This window comes from Passer domesticus, chromosome Z (genome assembly GCF_036417665.1).
Source record: "Passer domesticus isolate bPasDom1 chromosome Z, bPasDom1.hap1, whole genome shotgun sequence".
NCBI lineage: Eukaryota > Metazoa > Chordata > Aves > Passeriformes > Passeridae > Passer > Passer domesticus.
This window is the reverse complement of record NC_087512.1, coordinates 47620705-47645472: the sequence shown is the minus strand read 5'-3', so window position 1 is coordinate 47645472 and position 24768 is coordinate 47620705. Positions and strand designations below refer to the sequence as shown.

The 24768-nt window shown below is 45.0% G+C and overlaps 1 protein-coding gene and 1 long non-coding RNA gene across 2 annotated transcripts; one reads left to right on the top strand and one right to left on the bottom strand.

Moving 5' to 3' along the window:
- Positions 1 to 20759: 20759 nt before the first annotated feature.
- Positions 20760 to 23342, bottom strand: LOC135289394 (acrosin-like). Its single transcript, XM_064402954.1, has 5 exons — positions 23160 to 23342; positions 22666 to 22878; positions 22088 to 22353; positions 21670 to 21806; positions 20760 to 21274 (listed from the first exon to the last, which is right to left on the bottom strand). The coding sequence occupies exons 1-5, from the start codon at positions 23219 to 23221 to the stop codon at positions 20936 to 20938; spliced, it is 1017 nt and encodes a 338-aa protein (XP_064259024.1). The 5' UTR covers positions 23222 to 23342; the 3' UTR covers positions 20760 to 20935.
- On the top strand, positions 22834 to 24717 carry LOC135289395 (uncharacterized). Its single transcript, XR_010352150.1, has 2 exons — positions 22834 to 23543; positions 24036 to 24717. It is a non-coding gene; the product is annotated as an uncharacterized LOC135289395 (long non-coding RNA).
- Positions 24718 to 24768: the final 51 nt, after the last annotated feature.

Below are 24768 nucleotides of genomic sequence, written 5' to 3'. Positions count from 1 at the left end.
TCGATGTGGCTGAGGAGCCAATCGAGCTCGTGACGTCATCGCACCTGTCCAGGCAACCCAGTGGGGGGAGGATGACCGAAATGCAGGGCAGAGCCACAACGTTATCTCGTGGCAGGACTGCAACCATGCAGCAGTTTTTTCCAACAACATATAAAGGGAAGGCAACGTCAAAGAAAACAGTACCACAGTTAGAACTTAAAGATACATTATACGAGGATCAAGGGCAAGAAGAAGACGTGATACGAATCGCAGCATCAGAGGGAATTCCGGCATGGATGTTTTCAGCAGCAGAAGCAAGAAAAGGATATATGCCATCATTTGATGCGATGAAAAGGATGCAGATGCAAGAATTTCAAATTCCTTATTTAAGTCCAGGAGCGAGGCCAAAGACCTCGAGTCAAAGATTTTTTAATAGTAGGGCAGGACCGAAGTAGTATCCTGGGACTCATTGTTTATCCATCAGTTATATCAGCAGACAGAAGTACAGAATTAACAGTTCTAGCAAAAGCCCTTCGTCCACCGTTGATCGTGGCGGAAAACACTCAAGTTGCGAGAGCTTTCGCATTGCCACCACATGCCATCGGGCAGGTTTTGTCAATCTTTGATGAGGAAGGGCATCCTCTGAGGGAGAATGTTGAAATTCATGCCACGTGAATCAAACATATAGGTCGAGATCGACCCACACTCACATGTCAGTTGACTTGTGGGGACAGAACAATAGTGGTCAGAGGAATGCTTGACACGGGAGCAGATGTCACAGTAATTTCGTACATCTTTTGGCCCCATGATTGGAATTTGATTGTGCCTCTGGGATCTCTCTCAGGCATAGGGGGAGCTTCTCTATGTCTGCAGAGTGAGAATTCTATTGTTGTCACAGGACCGGGAAACAAGACAGCTATCATTCGTCCGTTTGTTGTGCAAAAGCCAATCACAGTTTGGGGAAGAGATTTGTTGGCTCAGTGGGGGACGAAGATCGAGATGGATTTTTAATTGGGGTCACTGCGGCACTCGCCACACTGAAACTGACTTGGAAAACAGATGATCCGGTTTGGGTGGATCAGTGGCCCCTTGAAAGAGAAAAGTTGAGTGCGCTGAAGAACCTGGTCCAACAACAATTGGAGAAGGGACACATCAAACCAACAAATAGCCCTTGGAATTCTCCAGTGTTCGTCATCAAGAAGAAATTATCAGGTAAATGGAGGCTGTTGCATGATCTCAGAAAGATCAATGAAGTCATTGAGGACATGGGACCTCTTCAGTTGGGACTTCCATCGGTTTCGATGATTCCCAGAGATTGGCAACTCGTGATCATCGATCTCAAGGATTGTTTTTTCAGCATTCCACTTCATCCAGATGATGCACCAAGACTTGCCTTTTCCGTTCCAAGTATCAACAAGGAAGCACCGTTGCAACGATACCATTGGGTGGTACTTCCACAAGGTCTGAAAAACTCGCCGACAATTTGTCAATGGTATGTGGCACGAGCTTTGTCACCGGCACGGAAGAAATTCCCACAGGTGAAGATTATTCATTATATGGACGATTTGCTCATTGCAGCGTCAACACAACAAGAGCTGCAAAAAGCTCGTGACTGTGTGATCACAGAGATGCAAAAGGCAGGTTTGGAAATCAGTGTTTCAAAAATTCAGGAGATTGCACCTTGGACATATTTAGGGTGGAAAATCTCAGAGAGAACGATAAAACCCCAAAAAATGGAGATCAGCACAAAAGTTAACAATCTGCATGATGTGCAACAACTTTTGGGAGAAATCAACTGGATGAGACCAATTCTAGGGATCACGAACAACGACATTCCAGCGTTGCTCAATCTTTTGAGAGGGGACACAGACATTCGATCTCCCAGGACACTCACGCGAGAGGCAAAAAAGGAATTGGAAAAAATCACAGATGCTATTCAAAATCGTCAAGCACATCGGTTCGTTGAATCATTGCCTTTTGAGTTGGCAGTGCTGGGAGAGAAAACACAGTTCCACGGTTTGATCTTTCAATGGGATTCATCCCAAAGAGATTCTTTGATAATTATAGAATGGATTTTTCTACCATACAGGCCTTCAAAAACAATTCTTACAGATCTAGAAATGATGGCGCAAATCATCATCAAGGGGAGAACAAGGTTGTTGACAATGGCAGGACGAGAATTTTCAATCATTCATTTACCATTGAAAAAGGATTATTTTAAATGGGCAATGCAGAAATCAAAAGATTTAATAATTGCATTGTTAGCTTTCCCAGGAACTTGCACAATTCATTTTCCACAACACAGAGTGCTGCAGTCACAAATATGTTACAGAGCAAAGCCAAGAATAAGTGAAGAACCTCTGGATGGGATCACAGTATTCACTGATGGCTCAGGGAAGACACACAAGTCAGTGATCACATGGGTGAACTCTGAGACAGGGAAATGGGACTCGGATGTGAGGATGATTCAGGGTTCTCCACAAATTGTGGAATTGGCAGCAGTGACTCGAGTATTTCAATTGTTTGAACAACCTCTCAATTTGATTACGGATTCCGCATATGTCGCGGGGGTAGTCAGACGCTTGGAAGGTTCACTCTTGAAAGAGGCCAACAATGAAGTATTGTATTCATATTTGGTGAGCATGAAAACTTTGTTAGAAAATAGAGAACATGAATATTTTATCACACACATCAGAGCTCACACAACACTTCCAGGATTTTTAGCAGAGGGGAATGCTCGAGCAGACAGGTTGACAATGCCCATTTCACAGACACTCCCAGACATTTTTGAGCAGGCAAAATTGAGTCATAGTTTTTTTCATCAGAATGCACATGCATTGATGGAATCCTTTCGTCTCACAAAAACTCAGGCGAGAGAGATCATCAATGCTTGTCCAGATTGTCAACTTGTACAGCCGCCAGCCTCAACAGGAGCGGTCAATCCGCGAGGACTGGAAAGTCTTCAACTATGGCAAACAGATGTCACGAAATATCCCTCATTTGGGAGGCTCAAAAATGTTCACGTTTCAGTTGATACATTTTCGGGAGCAGTCTTTGCTTCAGCACATGCAGGGGAAACAGCAGACCATGCTTGTTGACACTTTCTACAAGCATTTGCGTCATTGGGCGTGCCTCAGGAAATAAAAACAGATAATGGTCCAACTTATACAGGCAGGGTGCTTGACAAATTTTTGAAAAAATGGGGTGTCAGACATACCTTTGGTATTCCACACACACCCACAGGACAAGCAATCATTGAAAGAACACACCATACCTTAAAATCCCTTCTAGATAGACAGAGGAGGGGGGAGCCAGAGGCGACGCCACACATGAAACTAAATAAAGCATTGTATGTGTTGAATTTCCTAAATAGTTCACCTTCAGAACCCAATCCTCCAATCTTGAGACATTTCTCAAACAGTTCACAGGCAAGACTAAGGGAGAATCCTTTAGTTTTGGTCAGAAACCCAGAATCAGGACAGATAGAAGGCCCTTTCAAACTAATCACTTGGGGCAAGGGTTTCGCTTGTGTTTCCACAGAGCAAGGTCCGAAGTGGGTGTCGGCACGACACATGAAGCCGTTTCGAACGCAAGAACAAAAGAACACAGATCCCGGAAACAGAGAGACAAGTACTCAGACAGAGGAGGAGACTCAAACTACAAGCAATAATCTAGAAGAAACAGAAGAATAAAAGACTTTGGGGGGTTTTCTGAAAACTTTGGGTGGAAAATGGTGATATTTAGTCAGAAAGGTGGGGTGATGAACTTTGCAATGTTCATGTGTTTTGTCTCATTGCCAATGATTTTGAACAACAAAGCAAATTTACCAGTCAATCAGCCAGAGAAAAATGTTTGGGAAGCTTTAGCCCAGGCAGCAGATTTAGATAGCATTTGCCTGACGCACTCCAGACCAGGGAGGCCATTTTCAGCATGCATGATTGGATTGCCAGTGAGTGAATGGCCAATTCCAGGACACACTGCAATCGAGATCTCACAGGTCGTTAAAGATCCTGTGAATGAATGGTATACTTGGACACATTCTCTTCCTGTGGCTTTTTCTGAACCTCAGGAATTGGAGATTTTCGGGTCCATGACAATGAATGTATGCATGAAATTTGAAATTTCAGGTACAGCAAAGCCAAACAAAACTATTGATGTTACTCTCAGTCATGAATTCTACAGAAATGCGTCAGCCTGGTGCAACAACACCATGGTGACAGACAAAGGGTCACTCCAAGTCCCAGTGCAACTGCCAAGGGGATTCTTTTTGATTTGTGGAGACAGGATTTGGCATGGTATTCCTGCGAATGCCAAGGGAGGTCCATGCAGCATTGGAAGAATTTCAATGCTGACGCCAGATTTAAAGATGCAGAGAGAACAAAAACATAAAGAAAAAAGATCTTTACAGTATTTCGATGAGAATTGTGATGACAGGGTTTACACTTGGAGCAAGGCAAGGAGAATTGCGATAGCAATTTTCTCACCTCAGGCAGCATCAGGAATTGCTTTGACTCAATTGGATCATATGGGTTGTTGGCTGAGCAAGCATGCTCAATCAGTCTCTCTTGCACTGAGTGACATGTTGCAAGACATGAACAGTGTAAGACAGGCAACTCTGCAAAACAGAGCAGCAATCGATTATCTTTTGCTTGCTCACGGCCATGGGTGTAAAGAATTTGAAGGAATGTGCTGTATGAATCTCTCCGACCATTCCAGGTCAATTCATGAAAATATCGAAAAAATAGAGGAGAGTGTGAAGAAACTTGGCGAGATCAGTTATGAAAGTATTTCTACTGAAATTGTCACTCTTTTCAACAGAGAAAAGATATTTTGATTATAGGCAAGTCCAGCAATAAAACTTTCGGACTTTCAGTCCTCCCAGCTCTTGTTTCAGTAAGTTGCAATGAAGAGCTAATAATTTCAGCTCTTGCATTTAATGTTCCTATGGTAATTCCACCAAAAACAACTGTAGCTATTGTATTTGTTTTACCTATGGATATACCCAAGCAAAACAACTTTCCAGAGAATTCAATTATGTCTGTGCTATTTGGAACCTCAGGTCCTGAGGTCTTTTGGGTGCAATGTTTAGACTGCAACGAACCAAAACTGACTTGCAGCCTTACTCATTGTGGTCAAACAATTTACATTACAGGAATGCTGGATACCAGTGCAGATGTCACTGTAATTTCTCACATGTTTTGGCCCAGGGATTGGGATTTGGTAACTTCTGCTGGTTCCTTCACAGAGATTGGAGGTGCTACTGTGTGTTTGCAAAGTGCATCCATGATTAACATTACAGATCCGGAAGGAAAGACAGCAACAGTGCGTCCTTTTGTTGTTCAGAAGCCTCTCACCATCCGGGTGAGGGACGTCCTGTCCCAATGGGGAGAAAAACTGGAAGTGGGCCTGTGATGGAAACCATGTTGAAACCTGCCACTTTAAAGCTGAACTGGAAAACTGATCATCCTATATGGATTGATCAATGGCCTTTAACAGAGAAAAAATTAAATATCCTTAAAAGATCGGTAAAGGAACCATTACAGTAAGGTCACATCACACCCACAAACAGTCCCTGGAATTCCTCAGTATTCATCATCCATTAGAAGACATAGGACTCCTGGAGGTTGGTTCATGACCTAAGGAACATCAATGAAGTGATTGAGGACATGGGACCACTTCAGCCTAGATTTCCTTCTTTATCAATGATCCCAAAACACTGGCCTCTTGTGGTCATTGATTTAAAGGACTGTTTTTTCCACATCCCACTTCATCCCGGTGATACTCCAAGATTTGACGTTTCAGTTCCTGTCATCAGTCGAAGAGAACCCATGCAGAGATGCCAGTGGAAATCACTGCCTCAAAGAATGAGAATTTGCCTATAATTTGCCAATATTTTGTTGCACAAATTTTGTCTCCAAAAAATTTGTTGCTTCAACAAGAAGCATCAAAGATCCATGATTCTGCACTACATGGATGATGTGTTCATTGCAGCTCCAATGCAGCCAGAGATGGAGCAAACTCATGCTAGTGTTGTTACTGAAATCCAAAATGCTGGAATTGAAATTTCTATAACCAAAATTCAAGAAGTTCTGCCCTGGAAGTATCTGGGATGGAACATGACTGAAAAAACAATTACACCACAGAATATACAGCTCCGGACCTGTGTCAGCAAGCTACAAGATTTACAACAGCTCCTAGGACAAACTAATTGGGTCAGATCTGTTTTGGGAATTATCAACGATGAACTGGGTCCACTTTTTAATTATTGAGAGGAAGCTGTGATATCAATTCTCCTAGAAATTGAACACCTCAAGTTTGTGCAGCCGTTCACAAGGTCATGGAAGCTCTCCAAAGATGACAAGCTCATTGCTGAATTCCAAAAAAGCCTTTCTTTTTTGAAATTTTAGGAGAAAAAATGCAACTTTATGGTCTCATTTTAAAATGGGACCCTTCTGAGAGAGATCCTTTGTTGAGAATAGAATGGGTTTTCTTCCCTACAGGTTTTCAAAGACTATTTTTACAGTTTTCCAAAGACTATTTTTACAGTTTTAGAGATGATAGTGCAAATTCTAATTAAGGCCAGAACAGATTATTAAGTTTAGCAGGTCAAGAATTTTCAGTTATCTATTTACTGTTGAAAAAAAGATTATCTTGATTGGGCAATGCAAAATTCTGATTATTTGCAATACACATTGTTAGACTTCCAAGGTATTTTTTTCCTTTCATTACCCAGCTTACAAATTATTGCAAGCAAAATTGAGTTTTAGAGAGAAACCTATGTTAAGTGAAGAACTTTTAAGCATTAACTGTCTTCACTGATGGATGTGGCAGAAGTCTTAAATCAGTTGTAATTTGGTTGAACCAAATAAATAAAACTTGGGAATCAGATATTCAAATAATAGAAGGATCTCCTCAGATTGTTGAGCTTGCTGCTGTGGTTTGGGCTTTTCAGCTCTTTCTACAGCCTTTTAATTTAATTACAGATTCTGCTTATGTTGCTGATATGCTTAAAAGAATAGAAGGATCAATATTAAAGGATGTTAGTAATGACACGCTATATCATTGGCTTTCATGTCTTTATACAACTTTGCAATATAGAACTAATCCATATTTTCTTTTTCACATCAGGGCTTATTCTTCGCTTCCTGGATTTTTTGTGGAAGGAAACATGAGAACAGACAAACTGACAATGGTTATTTCAAACACTTTGCCAAACATTTTTGAACAAGCAAAACTGAGTCATGCCTTTTTTCACCAAAATGTGCAAAACACCTGTGTGAATGTTTCAAATTACTAAAAGTCAAGCTAAAGCTATCATCAGTACTTGTTCTGACTGTCAGCTTCTGCAGCCTCCTGTTTCCACAGGAGAGGTCAACCCATGAGGTTTGCACAGCCTGCAGTTACAGCAAACAGATATCACTAAATACTCTTCCTTTGGTAAATTTAAAAATATTCATGTCTCAGTGGACACGTTCTCTGGTGCAGTTTTTGCTTCTCTTCACACAGATGAAACAGGTAATCATGCCTGTCACCATTTTTGCAAGCTTCATTGGGTGTGCCCCAAGAAGTAAAAACTGACAATGGCCCCACATGTATATCTCAAAAATTGGCCACATTTTTAAAAGAATGGGGTGCTCATCACATCTTTGGTTTTCCTTACTCTCCCACAACTCAAGCAATTATTGAGAGGGCACATCAGACATTAAAACTTATTCTTGATCAACAGAAGGGGGGAGTAGAGGTCACACCACAGATGAGATTGAACAAAGCTTTGTATGTTTTTAATTTCCTAAACAGCTCTGTTGGAAAACCTGATCTGCAACAAAATTTTTAGGCATTTTTCAAATAACACACAGGCAAAACGAAAAGAAAATCCTTCTGTTTTAATTAGAAACCTTGGGACAGGACAAATTGAAGATCCTTTCTGATTAATCACTTGGAGCAAAGGGTATGCTTCTGTCTCTACAGGTGATGGAATTAAGTGGGTCCCAGCCAAAAACATCAAACCATATCACACCCCAAAAGGTGTTGACAAGTCCAGGACCATAGAAGCAAGTACGCAGACGTGAGCCGAACAGAGGGATCACGGGTCACACCTGACGTTCCTTGTTCATCAGTGGAACTTTGATTTTATGCTATTTATAAATGTGTCAATTGTTGGTTTCATAGAACTGATTTTTGGCAAAAGCATAGTTTTTGTTTTGTTATGCCATAGATTGCCTCTATTGGATTTTCAAATGTGATTTTTTTTTTTTTTGAAGTTCAAAAGCAAAGTTTTTTAATTGATATATGAGTGGATCTTTTGCCAAAAATTAGCTCACAAAAAGATGGAGTGAAATCGAATGATACACTAGTGTTGGCTGGTTTTAATTGTTTCCTGTAGCGCACATTTGCCTGTGGAACAACCAAAACCAAATGTTTGGGTGACCTTAGCCAAGACAGCAGGCTTGGATACCATATGTTTGTCCAATTCGGAACCATAAAAGCCTTTCTCAACCTGTCTGGTTGGTGTGCCAGTAAAGGATTTGCCTTTGATCAAAAAGCAATTCAGCAGTAAGCTTTGTGAAACTGGCAATGGGAGCAATCCTGTATTGAATTGGAACATTTGGGCCAAAGAACTTCCCAAAGCAGTATCTGAACCTCAAGAATTAGAAATCCTTGGTTCTTTAACAATGGTTTTTTGCTTTACATTTACAGCTAATGATTGGCGAGAAGGTGATCCTCCAAAGTACAATGTTACTCCCCATTATTTTGCATACAGAAATTTATGGTTTTGGTGGAATTATTCAAACAGTTGGGGTGTACTTTCCGAGGTTGACCAATATCCACAACAATTACCAAAAGAATATTGGCTCATTTATGGAGATAAGGCTTGGCAGGGCATTCCATCATGCCTTGAAGGTGGCCCATGTAGCACTGGAATGCTCACTGTGATAGTACCTACTGCTAAAGCAGTCATTAAGAAGAAACAAAGGGTAACAAGATCTGCTCATCATTATGATGAGAATTGTAAGAATTATTTCATGCCTTGGAATGCCACAAAAAAGGTTTCAGCAGGTTTGTTTTTACCCTAACTGGCTTCAGCAATGGCATTGAAACAATTAGATCAGGTTGGATGTTGGCTGAGTAAACAAACTAATGCCACATCCACTGCAATGAGTGCTATGCTGACTGATACTAACAGTGTTAGACCTACTACCCTTCAAAATAGAGCAGCAATTGATTCTCTTTTACTGGCACATGGACATGGTTGTGAGGAATTTGAAGGATTGTGTTGTATGAACCCGTCTGATCATTCTGAATCCCTCCGCAAAAACATACAAAAGCTGAAAGATTTGAACAGCTCAAATTGAAGAATATGGTGGGTCCTGGTTAGATTATTTGTTCCAAGAATGGAGCTTTGCACCTTGGCAAAGGGAACTTTATAAAATAGGTCTATAGGTGTTGGGTGTTTTAGTGGTGATACTAATAGTGATACCTTGCTTACTTCAGTATGTGCGACAAATGATGGACAAAACTATCAAAGAAGTTTTTATCATACAAGAGAAAAGAGGTAGGAAATGGATTCACAGAGAGTTCTTGAAATCTTACAGAGATGGTGGATGAAGGTATAGACGTGGAGGAAGGTTTTGAATTAAAATATTGGAACAGGCAAGACTTTTTTGAACAATGACTTGTAATTGTTATCAGACATGACTTATGCCCGTTGAACTGACTGGACTTTCACAGCATTAAAACTGCTGTGTTGTAATACAGCAATGCTTAATGTGAGCAAAAAAGATGCTTTAAGAAAGTAATTATAGTAAAGCTACGAAACGCAAGGTAGTTAATAAACAACATGGTTGTGAAGGTTTCTTTTTAGTTGAACCAAGAGGGGAATTGTGGGAATCCTTAAAATCAGAGGGTTTGGGGAAAGCTGCAAAAGGCAGGCCTCAGAGACAGTAGAACTGTGATTAGAGCTAAGCAGCAGCCATAGGATTGGTCAGCAGAAAAATTATATAAGAAGTGGAAAAGTAAGGACAAATGGAACAGTGGGCTGTGTATTAATGCTTGTCTAGAATAACTCCCTGAGATACAGAAAAGTATATCTAGAGGGATATTAGTGTTGAGAGCTTTGTAACAAGCTAGCTCCCAGCTAAAGCTCACAGTGAGATTAATTTGACCAAGATACATAATGAAGGGAGTTGCTATCCCAATTAAACTGTGTCCTTGGCCCACGGATGAAGTAATGCACAGACACAGGTGGTGGAGCAAATAGTCTGGGAAAGTGGAATAGTTATACTAAAAGCTAGTTAGCCAATGGTGAGCTGGGGTTTTGCACTATGCATGAGCTAATTAAAAGGTGTATAATAATCGGTGATTCGGGAATAAAGACGAGACTTGTCGATCATCATATGGTGAGTAAGTCTTCCTTCTCCATCAAATGGCTGACCCCGACGTCGACGACTACGGACGGACACGGCTGCCACGGATGGGGAAGTAGGAGTGGGTCTCTCTGAAGCAAGGGGGGGGACGGCAAACGACCACTGTGGGGTCGCGGCCCTGAGAGCTGTATAGACAGTCTCAGCCTACGTGCTGCCGAAGTCTGGAGCCTTGCAACAGCGCTGATTAGAAATGGAAAGGCAAGCAGCATATGATTTATTTATTTGCTTTTTAAAAAAGCAGCAGATTAAGGACATAGACTTGCAGAAAGAGCTCCCACAGTTGTTAGCTTACGGGTGTGCACAAGGAGTTTCTCAAGATCCTTGTGCACTACATAAGTTAACAGAGTGGCGTAAGTTCGGGACCATGAGGGAAACGCGTATGGTGGCGGCGGTGCCAGCGCTGCGGCGGCGGCGTGCTCGGTGCCGGCGGCGGGCACGCGCACCGCGGGTCCAGTGACGCGCACGGTGACAAAAACTCGCACGGCAGCTGTCCGTGGGGAAAGCGCACAGATCGCGAGGGGGGTGCCGGCCAGGGCCAAGCCAGCCAAAGCGAGACGCGGCAGCCGAATAGGTGCTAGCGGCGGCGGACGCGTACCAGTAACGCAAAACCCGAAAGCTGGAGCTGGGAGGGCTTTTTCACTTTTTGCAAGCGCACAAAAGCACCAGCGGTGTGGGACATGCTCCCGCTGGCTGCGGGTGTTGGCGCAGAGCCAGGGGGAACCAGCCCGAGCGGAGATCCAGGCAGAGCAGAGCCCAAAGGAGATCGGGGCTGCGCGGGTCCGGGCGAGGGCGTTCCTTTCCGCACCCCCGGGATAGCGCAGACTGAGGCTGCCGGAGCAGGCGGAGACGGGCGCGAGCAGACATTCCTCAAAGCACCGCCCTGTCACAGCTGCCCGGCAACCAGCCCATCGCAACAATTCAAACAAGTGTCGGAGAAAAAACAGGTCAGGAATTTCCTTCAAGATCAGGATAGAAAACTTCTGAAAATTCACACAGTGCATCATACAGCAGATGTTATACAAGGCATTTCACCCAACTGTTCCACAGACTTTACAATTAGTTTACCAGTTTTTTTTTTTGTAAATGTGTTTGCTTTTCTAAAAGTGATTGAGTATTTGGGTTTGATGGCTTTAAGTTTGATGACTTTATTACCTTTCCCTTACCTGAGGCAGGAACAACCTTTTAGGGGGACAGAGTCTAAGTAAACTTCCTAGTTTCTATTTGGACTACATATGAGAAGATTTAAACTGTAATATTAATGTATACTATGGGCTTTATAGTCTTTGCTCTCTTCTATTCATTAAGAGATGGCATTAGATAAATGGATGTAAATGTGCTAATTGTTTTTGTACTGTCCTTATTTTAAGTGAAATTATTTGTGTTTAAGATTATCTGTCATCTTTCTCAGTTTTGTTTTAAAATATCTATCCAAGATTCAAAGTTTTAAGAATTATTTATATTAAGTTTATAATCTTTGTTATTTCCAGTTTTGTAAGTAATGCTGATAGATAGTGATTGTTGTTAATATTACATGAATGCTTAGAAAAGGGGTTGTTTTAACTTCCTTGAACACTTGCTGTTGATAAATTGATTACATTATGTGAATTCTTTGATTTTTGTGATAAGAATTATTATTAAGGTATTGTTGTAGTATTTGCAGCTAGCTTTCATGTGTTTTCTTTTCATGTGTTTTTCTATTTTTTTTTGTGTGATCACCTGCACAACACGTGTCTCTTCAGGATCCTGTCTTTTTATTTCCTAACTATTTAGATGTTTCTGAGGGTTTTTATCCAAATTGCCAGTTTTGTAGTTTTTTAAATTATTATTACAGGAATACTCCAGCAGAGAATTCAAGAAGTTTGCTGTGTTTGGAAAATCTCTGTCTTGACAGAAACTTCAGAAGGATTCAATTGTTTGATAGTTTAATTGGTTTGTAACCCTAAAGTTTCTTGTTTATAAGGATTGTTTTTAAAAGTCCTGTTTAAAAGGTATGTTAAGTGACACTCACCAATTAGAGTTTGGGCTCTGGCCAAGTTCTAACTCTATTTGGGTGGAGTGACTGATAATCAACCCAGATGTTTTCTGCATCAAAATGTATTCAAGTCCTTTTGACTTGGCAATTTGACCATCTATGACGGCTGAGCCATTTTCAGAGGTAATTTGGAGAAACATGAGTCCTGACATGATTTTTCCAATTCTCTGTCATTTTAAGGTTTATCAGCTGTCGCAGACTCTGGGATAAGAGTTCAGTGTTGTAGTGTTTAGTAATTTTCTGATCTTATATGTGTTGTTAATTGTGTGTATTGTCTAAATTAATTCCTAATTACTCTTATCATTACTCTTATCTTAACATTTCTTTATGTAACATTGCAAGATGAAACCAGGACCCATTTTTCACCTCCAGGATTTTGAGAAGATTCTTCAGTCCTGCAGGGATGTGGGATTTGTTTGTGTTTTAACAGGTGCCCTGTCTCAGCTTGAAAAGAAAACGGGGGAGCTCAGGGTATTGGAGTGGCTCTCTCCACCTCTACAGCAACAGAGAACTTTGAGAATGAAAATTGAAATGATTGCATCCCTCATAAAGAAAGGACGTTTTAGGGCAATCCAAGTTACAGGAGCGGAGCCTTCCACAATACGATTGCCCATTAAAAAGGACACACTTGACTGGTATTTAGTGAACTCTGGGGAGCTCCAGGAAGCCCTTTTAGGAGCTGGAGCTGTCGTGGAGACTGGGAAACTGCATCCTAGTCCCCTCCAGTGGATGACAGAATGGGACTGGATAACAAAGCCCATTCGGAGTCTGTCACCATTAAGGGGGGCTATCACGGCCTTTACGGACACTGGTAAAAAGTCCAAGAGAGCAGTTGTGACATGGAAACAGCAAGGACAGTGGCGACAACATTTGTTAAATGCAGATGCCAAAGATAGTCTACAGACATTGGAACTTTTAGCTGTAGTATGAGCAATGATGAATTTAAAAGGTCCTTTAAATATTGTGACTGACTCCCTTTATGTAGCAGGAGTAGCTGCCAGGGTACTATACTGGGGGAGGGGATATCTTTGTGTTTCCTCTCCAACAGGACCCTTGTGGATCCCCGCAAAGTGGACTCGAGCTGTACCAGATGTTGAGGACCGTTGCGGCCTTGTCACCGGAGGACAAAGAGAGGGTGCACAACAAACTGACGCTGATATTTGCAACACCTCCAGCCCTACTCTAACGACGCGCGACGTGCCTGCGTTCATCTTCCTGACGATTGGATCGAGTGGTGTCAGGACCTTACGGTAGAAGTAAAAGCTCCTCAATCACAGCCATGCCTGGACTGTGGGGACAATAAATGCGCTGCATGGATCGCGCTAGACTGTGGAGGCTGTAATAAGGTGTTTTGGTTGGAGCAATCGACCGTTCGGCAAAACTGGTGCCCAAGCTGCCGATTCTCCTGGAACTTGCAGAACTCGTGGCAGCGAGCACTAAGGGATTTTACAGGGCTTGATTTGAGAGGATCGTTAGACTTGTATGAAGCTCCGGAGCAAATTATCTTGGCATATGTTACTTGGCAACTTAAGACCTTGTGTGAGCGAGTAGAAAAGCAAGTACGTACTCACATAATAGCTTCGTGCTGTCGAAAGCTTGTGCCCCTCACACAGACATCCATTGTTGGACCGATTAAAAAAGACTGTGGGGTTGAAGAGGCACTAAACGACTGCATCAAGCAGCTTAAGTCCTGTTCTCTTCGCTCCAGAGGGACTGCCAAATAGGGCAACCCACATTCTGGAGCGAGCTGAAACAGGTAGTAGTAGCCACACTTTTACCTGGAGGGGCAGCTAATAAGGCCATGAATTTGGCCAAGCAATTAGGCTGCTGGACCAAAGACGAACAGAACGCCACCTCCCAGGTATTGGACATGCTGTCTCAAGATGTGCAAAGTGTAAATCACGCAGTATTGCAGAATAGAGCAGCAATCGATTTCTTATTATTAGCTCAAGGCCATGGTTGTGAGGAATTTGAGGGTATGTGTTGTATGAATTTATCAGATCATTCTGTATCAATATGCTATAGAGATATTGTGTGATAGTATTGCTAATGCTTGTATTAGCATGCTTGCTTAATTGCATACAAAGAATAGTGAGTCAGATGATAGAAAGGGCTTAGAAAACAACACTTCTGGCCCAAAAAGAAAACAGGGGAAATGTTGAGAGCTTTGTAACAAGCTAGCTCCGAGCTAAAGCTCACAGTGAGATTAATTTGACCAAGACAGAAAATGAGGGAGTTGCTATCCCAATTAAACTGTGTCCTTGGCCCACGGATGAAGTAATGCACAAGCACAGGTGGTGGACCGGCATAGCCTGGGAAAGTGGAATAGTTATACTAAAAACAGCATGTAGTTAGCTGATAGCTAGTTAGCCAATGGTGAGCTGGGATTTTGCACTATGCATGAGCTAATTAAAAGGTGTATAATAATCGGTGATTCGGGAATAAAGACGAGACTTGTCGATCATCATATGGTGAGCAAGTCTTCCTTCTCCATCATATTAGGAAGTTCTAAGCTTAATAATGGGGCTCTGTGCATTGTATCTTAAGGCTTACAAGCAGGTATCCTATTTGAAATAAGCAAGCATTGTTTTAACCAAAGGGATGTGTGCTTATAGTGGTTGGATGGAACTACTGTCAATATGTTTTTGTTTTGTGTGATTGGCCAAAAAACCTGTAAAGTAAGTTGTAACATTAAGTTCTTGGTCTGCTGCCTCGGATGTGAGCTGCTGGCGTCTTTCTCTTGCCATAACCATGTAATGAGACTGACGCTGGAAAACAAACAGTGTGAGAGGCGTTCCTCAGCACTCCTGTCCCGTGTGTGATTTGTACATGGACTCCCGGCTGGCAGTGGTAAGGCCCTTCCAGCCAGGTAAGGTAAGGTAAGGACCTTCCAGCCAGGCCATGCCGCCCTTCCTGCTGCTCTCCCCATAAGGCTGCTATCCAGCTGGCTGCAAAGACCAACAGGGCCTTTCACATCCTGCTCTCACCTGGATCCAGCCCTGAATCCTGCTGTTAAGGAAGCTTCCCTGTCTGACCATCCAGGAGCCACTCTGGCAGTCACATTTGCATCACCTAAGCTGGAACTGAAGCCCCTTCACAGCTACACCCCTCACACTTCCATTCAGACCAGGATTCCTTACCAACTCAACCCCAGGTTTCCCATAGCAGAGTCTCAAACATCCAAGTCCTTCAGTTAGCTTAATTGTGGTGCAGTAACTAAATGACAACAGCTCCAGCTGGTGGCTCTGAGAAGGGGCCCTGAACAAAGGAACCCCTGGGCATTCAGACCCTAGCAGCACCAAAGTCTGGGGGTCTCAGCTCCTGCTGTGTCTCAGTGTCCAGTGCCCAGACTGATGCCACAGGTCCCTGTGCCCCTTCCTGTGCCAAGGGTTGGCAGCCCATGGCCTCTTGCCTCGGGCTCCCATCCAGAGCTCAGCCTGCAGCTCTCATGCAGCTGCAACTTCCTCAGTAGCCTGCCTCCCTAACAGGTAACCTCGTGCCAGCCACAGTGGGGCACAAAGGAAAGAGGAAAGGCAGCAGAAAGGGGAGAAGGCAGCAGCCAGAGACTGTGTGAGTGAAATAATGTATTTCCTTTCTCCAGTCTAAAGATGTGCTGAAGCCCTGCTAGTTCTGCCAGCAAATTGGGTTGCTTTCTGGGTAGAATCCTGGGGCCAGCAGCCATCCTCTTTTGGGGATGCCAGGGCCCCCTGTGAGAGTGTTCCTAGCCCTGACAAGGAACAGTGGGACAGTGGCTAATGCCCTTGGTGCCTAGACATTTTTGCTTTCTATATGTTTTTAATGTATTTGTAGATTTTTAGACTGCTAATATATAGTTGTACTTTTCCTACCCTTCCCCTGCCTTTCAGAACGGTGAGCTAACTTCCTAACACATTCCTGAAACACCGTTTAGCCTTGTTTTTTAGGCTAGAAAGGACACTGTGTTTTCTACTAGCACTTGGAAGACATAACAAGGAAGCCCCTGGAACAACTCCAATGGGGCAGAACCCAGGGGGAAATTACCTAAACAACTGCTTTTCTAATTGGACAATATTTGTTAGATATGCTAATTTGTTAAACTTACAAAAATTGTAGAAATCCGGTGCCAGGTGTGCCCATAACCGTGGGGGCGCCTGGAAGCTTCCAATGAAGAGTTGGGATTTTTTGACTATTTTAAGACTGTTGCAAGACTTTTCTTTTTTTACATTAGGCAATACCCTGGGTAGAGAAACTCATCACCACCACCTCCCCCTGCTGTTTCTGGGGCTGCACCTGCTCTGTACCAGTCTGCACAGATGGCTGGAGCATGCGGAGGGCACAGAGGGCAGCTTCTGATGTGCTGGGTTGGTCCTCCATGTCAGAGCCTGCAGGGCTGCTGGCAGGGCTTGGATGCCAGCTGGGAGTCACTCCCTGGGAGCTGGTGGAGCAGGAACTGGCCTCAGGGCTGTTGTCCTCCTTCCCAGCAGCATGGGAGTGCAGCAGCCTCTGGGCCTCCTCACTGCATTGGCCCACAATGGAAATTGACAGTGGCATCAACCAGCTGTTCTGTGTATTCCTCCAGGAGAGGCTGCAGCATTTGGACCATGACCTCCCCATGGTCACGGATCAAGTGGGAGCTTCAGGCAAGCCCTGCCTTAAGCTCAGATTTTTGGCAACAGCTTAATTTAGGTCACCCACACCTAAAACCACTCTGTCCTGCAAACTCTAAGCATGGCAGATCAGGTCCATTTATAAAATGAGCTATTTATTGAACAGATAACCAAAACAAGGCCTTAATCTGAGTTATTTACTACATGGTATAAACCAGAAAGCTCATCTGGTAGATTACATAAAACAGTACACAATATTAGTGTACCCATATTAAAGCTAGCAAAAGAAATAGTATCAATTAGGAGTCAGATGTAATTTACCACTGAAATTGTGATAGTGTACACTAAATCCTTTCACTCACCTCAGAGGAGTAATGACATATCAGCTGTCCCTGCTTTGGGGGAAAATCCCACACATTTCCAGGGAATGTGCAGAAGATTTCCCGCTTTGTGAAAATTTGGTGTAGCTTTTATAGTTTGTAAGGTGAGGTGTCTATCAGTCAGAAATTCCAATTTATCTTTCCAGATGTCACTTCCAGAGCAAGATGTTTGTTATCATCAATTACTCTCATGGTGCAAAAATAACTCACTACAAGACAGCTTATCATGTTTGCATTTTTTCACCAACTAGCACAAAACAGGTAAGTTCTGGGACAAGGTACTCTGTTATTCCACCAGCTGAAAGCAGCAGATAAGGTTTTCTGGGACAAGATGCTCTACTACACCCATCTGGACCACAGAGGCATAGGGCATACAGGACTGCTCTCACTGCCAGCCACCATGAGGATGCTGCAGGCTCTTGCTTAGCTGGGGAGAGTGTCCCTTGCAAAGAAGATTGAGGAACAACTGCAAGGCACTGACACCTGTTTCCATCCAAGACGCCAAGAGCTCCTTCTGTCTGGATCCAGCCCTGCATCCAGCCTGGCTGCTGGTCTCTGGTGATTCTCCCTGGGGTGTGATGACACACTCTAGGTATTTTTGTTCCTGCAGAGAAAACCTGACAGACTCCATCAATCTTCTGCAGAGTGGGCACTCTGGTTTCTTCTCTGCCCAACGCAGGATGCGGCCCATGCAGAACTCATGGCCACAGGGTATCACATAAGTGACACCCTCTTGCTTATCATGGCAAATGGGGCAGCTCCACTTTGTCCCCATGCCTCTGTCTGTTCTCCATGGCAATTCAGGGAGTCCTGAGAAGCTGCTCCCCATCACTGGCACTACCAAAGAATCTCACACACTGCAAAAAAACGGAGAAACCTTGGTCCCTTGCTGTGCAAAGGAGGAGATGAAGAAATGCCCAAACCCTTGGAGAAGGGTGCCCTCTCTCACTCCTCAAGTCCTAATGCCCTTCTTGTGGGAATCCATGGGATTAGAGGATTTTAGGAAAACTGGGAAAAACAAAGGCCGCAGAGACAGTAAGGATAGTGAAATGCTTAAGCAGCAGAAAAGAAATATCAGCAGTAGCGAAGACATGAGAAATAGAACAATAAACCTATGTAGTTTGGCTTTCTAAGTTGCAAAAAGGTATATTTTAGTAAATAGTTAGAAGGTTAAATATGAATAGGGCTCTGTGCTTTGTCTTTTATAAACGAACCATTGTATGAGAGAAAAGCTGCTATTGTTTTAACCAAAGCTACGTGTGCTTCATGTAGTTGGATAGAACGACTGTCAATATGCTTTTGCCTTATGTAATTGGCTGAAACTAGGTCTGAAACTATCTTATAATATGTTGTAACATTAAGTTTCCTTGGCCTTCTGTCTGGATAGCGAGCTGCTCGCACCGATCCATTGCCATAGCCATGTAATGAGACTGATGCTTCTTAAATAAACAGCTCACGACGCTGTTCAGGTGTGGTCCCGTTCCGTTCGTGTCTGTAAATAGTTGCCGGTGTCACTTGTCACTACCACTCTGATGAGACTCGGCCCTCCAGATCTTACAGATATGCTTGACAGGCTGTGACTTTTCTGAGAGCCTGGGAAGATGGTCTCTGGCAGCTGAAAACATGTAGGTGTTTATCACCTCTCTGTGATAAAAGATATTGGGAATTAAGTGGTTCAATATCTTTGAGATTCTGGATTTTTAATTAAATCTCAGGGCTGGCGACAGCATTTTTCCTTTTTTTGTCTTTTTTTGTTTCAAGTTCACTCTTGAATCAGAAAATGTCATTAATTGAATGCAGTTTTTAAAGGGGGAGGTTCTCTTCTTACAAAGTAAACACCGTGGACAAAAATCCAGTATCAGGCAATGTGCACATCAGCTGGGTATGCTGGTCAAGCATCACCTGTGCAGGTGGTCTCTAGTGAAGTCTAGATGCAGGTTTTGCTCCCTGCTGACAGCTCTCAGGGGCTCTGAGAACCTGTGCACCCTTGCTGACCAGAGCTGTATAAAATATTGTAGGAGATTTAAAGAGCACAATTGCCTTAAACGCCAATCACAGAATCACAGAATCATTTTGGTTGCAAAAAAACTCTGAGATCATTGAGTCCAACCTGTGACCAAACACCACCTTGTCAACCAGACCACAGCACTAAGAGTTACGTCCAGTCTTTCCTTAAACACCTCCAGGGACAGTGACTCTACCATCTCCCTGGGAAGCCTATTCCGATGCCCAAAATCACCTTTTCTCTGAGGAATTTTTCCTAATGTCCAGCCTAAACCTCCCTGGTACAGCTTAAGACTTTGTTCTCTTCGGTTGCTAGTTGCTGGGAGAAGAGACCGACCCCCACGTGGCTGTACCCTCCTTTCAGGGAATTACAGAGGTTGACCAGGTCACCCCTGAGCCTTGTCCAGTCTAAACAACCCCAGCTCCCTCAGCTGCTCCTCATAGGACCTGTGCCTCAGACCATTCACCAGCTCCTCTGGACATGTGTGAGCATCTCAACGTCCTTCCCAAACTGAGGGGCCCAGTATGACACAGCACTCAAGGCGTGGCCTCACCAGTGCTGAGTACAGGGGAAGGATGACCCTGCTCCTGCTGGCCACACTATTCCTGATCCAGGCCAGGATGCCATTGGCCTTCTTGGCCCCCTGGGCACACTGCTGGCTCATGTACAATCACCTGTTGACCAGCACCCCCAGGTCCCTTTCTGCCTGGGCACTGTCCAGCCACTCTGCCCCAGCCTGAGGTGCTGCAGGGGCTTGCTGTGACTCAAGTCTAGGACCTGGGACTTGGACTTGTTCAACCTCATATTGTAGGATTTGACCCATCTATCCAGCCTATGCAGGTCCCTCTGCAGAACTCTCCTACCCTCTAAGAGGTCAATAATTGCACCTAATTTGGTGTCATTTCAAATTTGCTAATGGGGGACTCAATCCCCTCATCCAGACTATTATTGAAGGTATTCAGCAGGACTGGCCCCAGAACTGATCCCTGGGGGGCTCCACTAGTGATCAGCCCCCATCTGGATGCAGCACCATTCACCTCCACTCTCTGGGCCTAGCCATCCAGCCAGTTCTGAACCCAGCAAAGAGTGCTCCTGTCCAAGTTGTGGGCTGCCACCTTTTCCAGGAAAATGCTGTGGGAGATGGTGTCAGAGGCTTTGCTGAAGTCCACGTAGACAAAGGCACTTGTTTTTGTTGCAGACTTAAGGCACCAGATGTTACTTTTTCACTGTATATATATTAATATCTGTAGGGAAGGCAGGTAAGGGAGTGTGTACAGGTAAGGGAGTGTGAAGCCAAATTCTTCCTAGATGAGGATGAAGAGTTCCCTGAGTTAAGGGCTGCTTGGGCAGTGATCAAGCCAGTAGGATTTTATTAAATTTGGATGGAGAGTATTCTCAGAGCAGAAAATACAGGTCTATTTTTTTTTCTTACAATTTAAAATTTAATTCAGTTTAATGAAATTCAAATTAATATAACTCTGAAGGAAAGGGTCACTATAGACTGAACTGCAGGTGATCCATTCTGCAGTTCAGAACAGTTTTTCCTTTAGGTACCGCAAGATATCCTTCAGCAGATTAAAGAATTGCAGCAGCTTTTCACGTGGAAATGGACAGGGTTGCACTGGTCTCGGAGTTATTGTTGGCGGGGGGGCTGCCGTGTAGGTTGGCGCTGGTGGTGGTGGTGGCATAGTTGCTGGTGCTGGCTTCCTTCCCATTGTGCTCCAGATCCAGTTGTAGTAGTATTGAGTGGAACTGGAGACTGCAGGCCGTTTAGGTCTGGCACAGCCTACTCCCCAGCTGGTCACACCAATTTGCCAGAAGAAGCCAGCACGCTTATCTTGGCAGACAAGAGGTCCCCCACTGTCACCCTGAAGAAAAGCAGAGAGGATTAAGGTGCTTTTGGGTGCCTCTGTAAGCAGTTAGAGTTGGCTCCTTTACTCTGCCAGCCCCTGCTAGAAGTGGATTCCTGGCAGAGCAAGGCTCTACTCGAGTGCTGGGACCTGCAGAACCTTGACACCCTTGGGAGTAGGATGGGGGCCTGTAAAGGGGGGCTCTCTGTCTCCCCTGTGCTTGGATGCTTCAGGGTTGGCATCTGGACCTCAATGAGCAAGGACCCATGGGTGGGAAAGGGAGTGGAAGCTCCAGCAGTGGTGCAGAGCTGGGGTTGGGAGAGCAACTGGCCAGGCAAAGCAGGCACTGGGCTGTGCTTGGGTGGTGTGATGAGGCTACCCACGCTGCTGGGGGACTCATAGCACGCTCCTACCTGGCAGGTGCCAACACCGCCCTGCCCAGCACACACGTTGAAGTCGTAGATGTAGCCTTGCAGCCACTCACTACTGTTGCAGAGCTGGTTATCCACGACTTGGACCTTGGCCTGCTGCAGGACATCTCTACCTGATGCTGTGAGCAGAGAAAGGAATGAGTTCCCAGCAGCTCCTTGCCCATTCTCCTGGCCTGTGCGTTAAAGTCCTTCCCTAGGGCTTGGCTCTGCCTCTAGAGAGCTGTTGCAGTGCTGTGTCACTGCTGTCTGGCGTTGGCAGCAGGTCAGGCCCATCCCTCCAGAGGCATATGTCCCACAGCCCAACTCTCATTTTGGCCAGTCTGCTGTCAGGAAGCCCCAGCCATCCCTCCCTGGTGTGCCAGCCTTGCCCTCCGGGCACAGGTCCTTTATGGGAACTCACCTTTTACAATTCTGTCACCCCAGCCAGCAACATAGCAATTTTTCAGCTCTGACACTTTCACCGAAGGACCAGGCAGGCAGGCGGTCTGAATGGAGGACCTGCACCGGACTGGCCGGTCCAATTCCACCATGGCAACATCGTGATGCTCAAGATTAGGAGTATATTTTTCGTGAAGGATCAGCCGCTTAATCCGGCGCACTTCCACATCAGGGCCTGACTGGCCCAGTGAGGTGGCCCCAAGCACAATGGCCCACTCGCTGAGGGGACTGGAAGGCAAATGGAGAGAGGGGTGAGGGGGAGTAGTATCATGTGCTGTGACAGCCCAGCACTTCCCTGCCTTCTGCTTCCTGAGGCAGAGAGGAAAACAGGACTACAGAGGGCGAAAGCAGACTCAAGATAAGCTGGAGGCTGCTAGGGAGCAGTGGCATGAGCCCACTCTTCTGCCTGAGCAGTCTCTCAGCTGGGCCCTGCAGCTGGGCCTGGGCCCTGGCCTCCTGGCACTAGGCACACTGCAAGGAAATGGGATGGGAATAGCATGGACTGGTGTGGGGATATCCCTGCACCCTCATCCTCCTTACTTGGTGATGTTGATAAAGCAGTGGGCAGCTGTGAGGAGCCACTGTGAGCTGACGAGGGTGCCTCCACAGACATGCACAGATACTGGTGGGTTCCAGTAGCAACGGACGCTGGCAATTCCTGCCCAGGCCCCAGTCCCTGGCATGACATCTGTGCCGCCCACAACGCGTGTTGAGCCGACGGTAGTACCCATGGGCCGGAGCCCACAGGTCTGTCTGTAAGCAGAAAGTCATTACTGTCCTGTGAGAAGGCTTCCACAAGGCCTTGGTTGCAAAGCCAGCAGGGCCAGGGAACTGCCTGGGGCATGCATATGTTGGCTCGTTTCTGCTTGAGCCCTGTGGACAAGTGGTGCCCACAGCCTGGGTGCTGGTGATAAACTGAGGCTTGTGCCCAGGGTTTTGGAAACTGGCATGGCCACAGGTAGCAAGCAGGCATCCTCAGGGAACACCCTAAGCCTTTGCCTGGGTCCCCTCAGGTCTAGCCTGGGGCTACTTACCCACAGATGCCATGTGCAGGCCCGCACAGAGCCAGTAGGATGAGGATGCTCAGCAAAATCATTGTGGTCAGAGACACAAGTCAGCTGCAAGGAGAGAGGGCTTGTCACCTCCAGTGCAGCTGCCAACCTAGTGCCCACAGAATTTGCAGTGCCACAGTGCCCTTGACCCCAGAGCTGATGTCACAGAGGGACTGGTTCTATGTTCTGGGCATGGTGCTGGCCTCTGGAGGCAGGGGGGAAGGGCAACGTAGAGCCATAGAGCCCCAGAAGGGTCTGGATTGGAAAGTACCTTAAGGATCGACTAGTTTCCAACCACAGCCATGCACATGGATGCTTTCCACTACACCAGGCTGCTCAGAGTCCCATCCAAGCTGGCCTCAAATGGTAACAGGAATGGGGCATCCACAGCTCCTCTGGGCAGGCAACTTCTGCCAGTACTATGACAATGATACAAGATTTTATTTGGCATCCAAAAATCCTACAGAATTTGCAGCAACAATTAAAAGCAACACACATTCTGATTTGTAGAAACAGTTTGTGAAATTGTTTTCATTTGCTTTGCTTGAGACAGAAAAATCAACTAAACAAATGTAACTCGAGGCCTCAAGAAAAAAAAAAAGTCTCAAGGCCTAAGCTATTTTGGTGTTGTTTAGAAACTAACTATGAAGAATTCTAATTAAAGGTCATTGTCCTTCAAGAAGCCAGAGTTGAGCCTGTTTATTTAGTTGTTTCCATTGGACTGCTGAACACCTTACCCCTATTTCGAGAGGTACAGCAGAGGCTGTGTATTGAACTGCCATTTCAGTTACTGCCATCAAGTTCCTCCCTTCAATTACCAAATTCCAGTTTTCTCAGCTCTCCTTTGATGAATTTCAGGGAGGACCAATGAGATGGAAGGTTCCTGCCCAGATATCCAGAGTCCAGTTTCAAGTTCCCTGGTGTGCTGTACAGCACACACACAGAAGGATCAGATGTCAGCAGCCTAAGACACTGCATGTCCAGCTGCTGTCCCCAAGACCTGGAAGCCCCGAGGACCTACATTCCCTTATTACACTGCACTTGCCATCCTCTCTACGTGGGGAGCTCCAGCCCTTTGGAGGGACCCTTTTCCTTTGGGCCTGACCTGCCTGCCCACAGCTGCATTTTGCAAATCCCAGCTCAGGCAGGTCTTGGCTCCCACAGCAGAATGAATGGGACTGCACACATGGCTATCTGTGAAAATCTGCCATATTTCTATAGCAACTAAGTCACCATCAGCCATTGAGCAAATGTGGAGAAGGAGTGTGGGCAGGACAGATTGGGCCTTTGGCACTAAGGCTACCTTTGAATCAGCAGGCACTGCCCCAGAAGGAGAGAGTTACAGTCCACTGCAGCCTGAACTGCAGCAAATCAACCCTCCCTAGCATGCCTTAGGCTCCAAGCTGCCCACCTTCGGGCTGCAGTTTGACTTGAGTGTGAGATGAGGCTGGGTTTTTGTTTCTTTGAACTCAGTAAATCTGGTAATCCCCTTCCCCTGCCCTGGTTACGGGGAAAAAAAGAAATAAAAATATTTACTTCAGTTTGTTGCTGTAGTTCTTTGGCTTTTAAGGCAGAAATACTCTTCATGCTG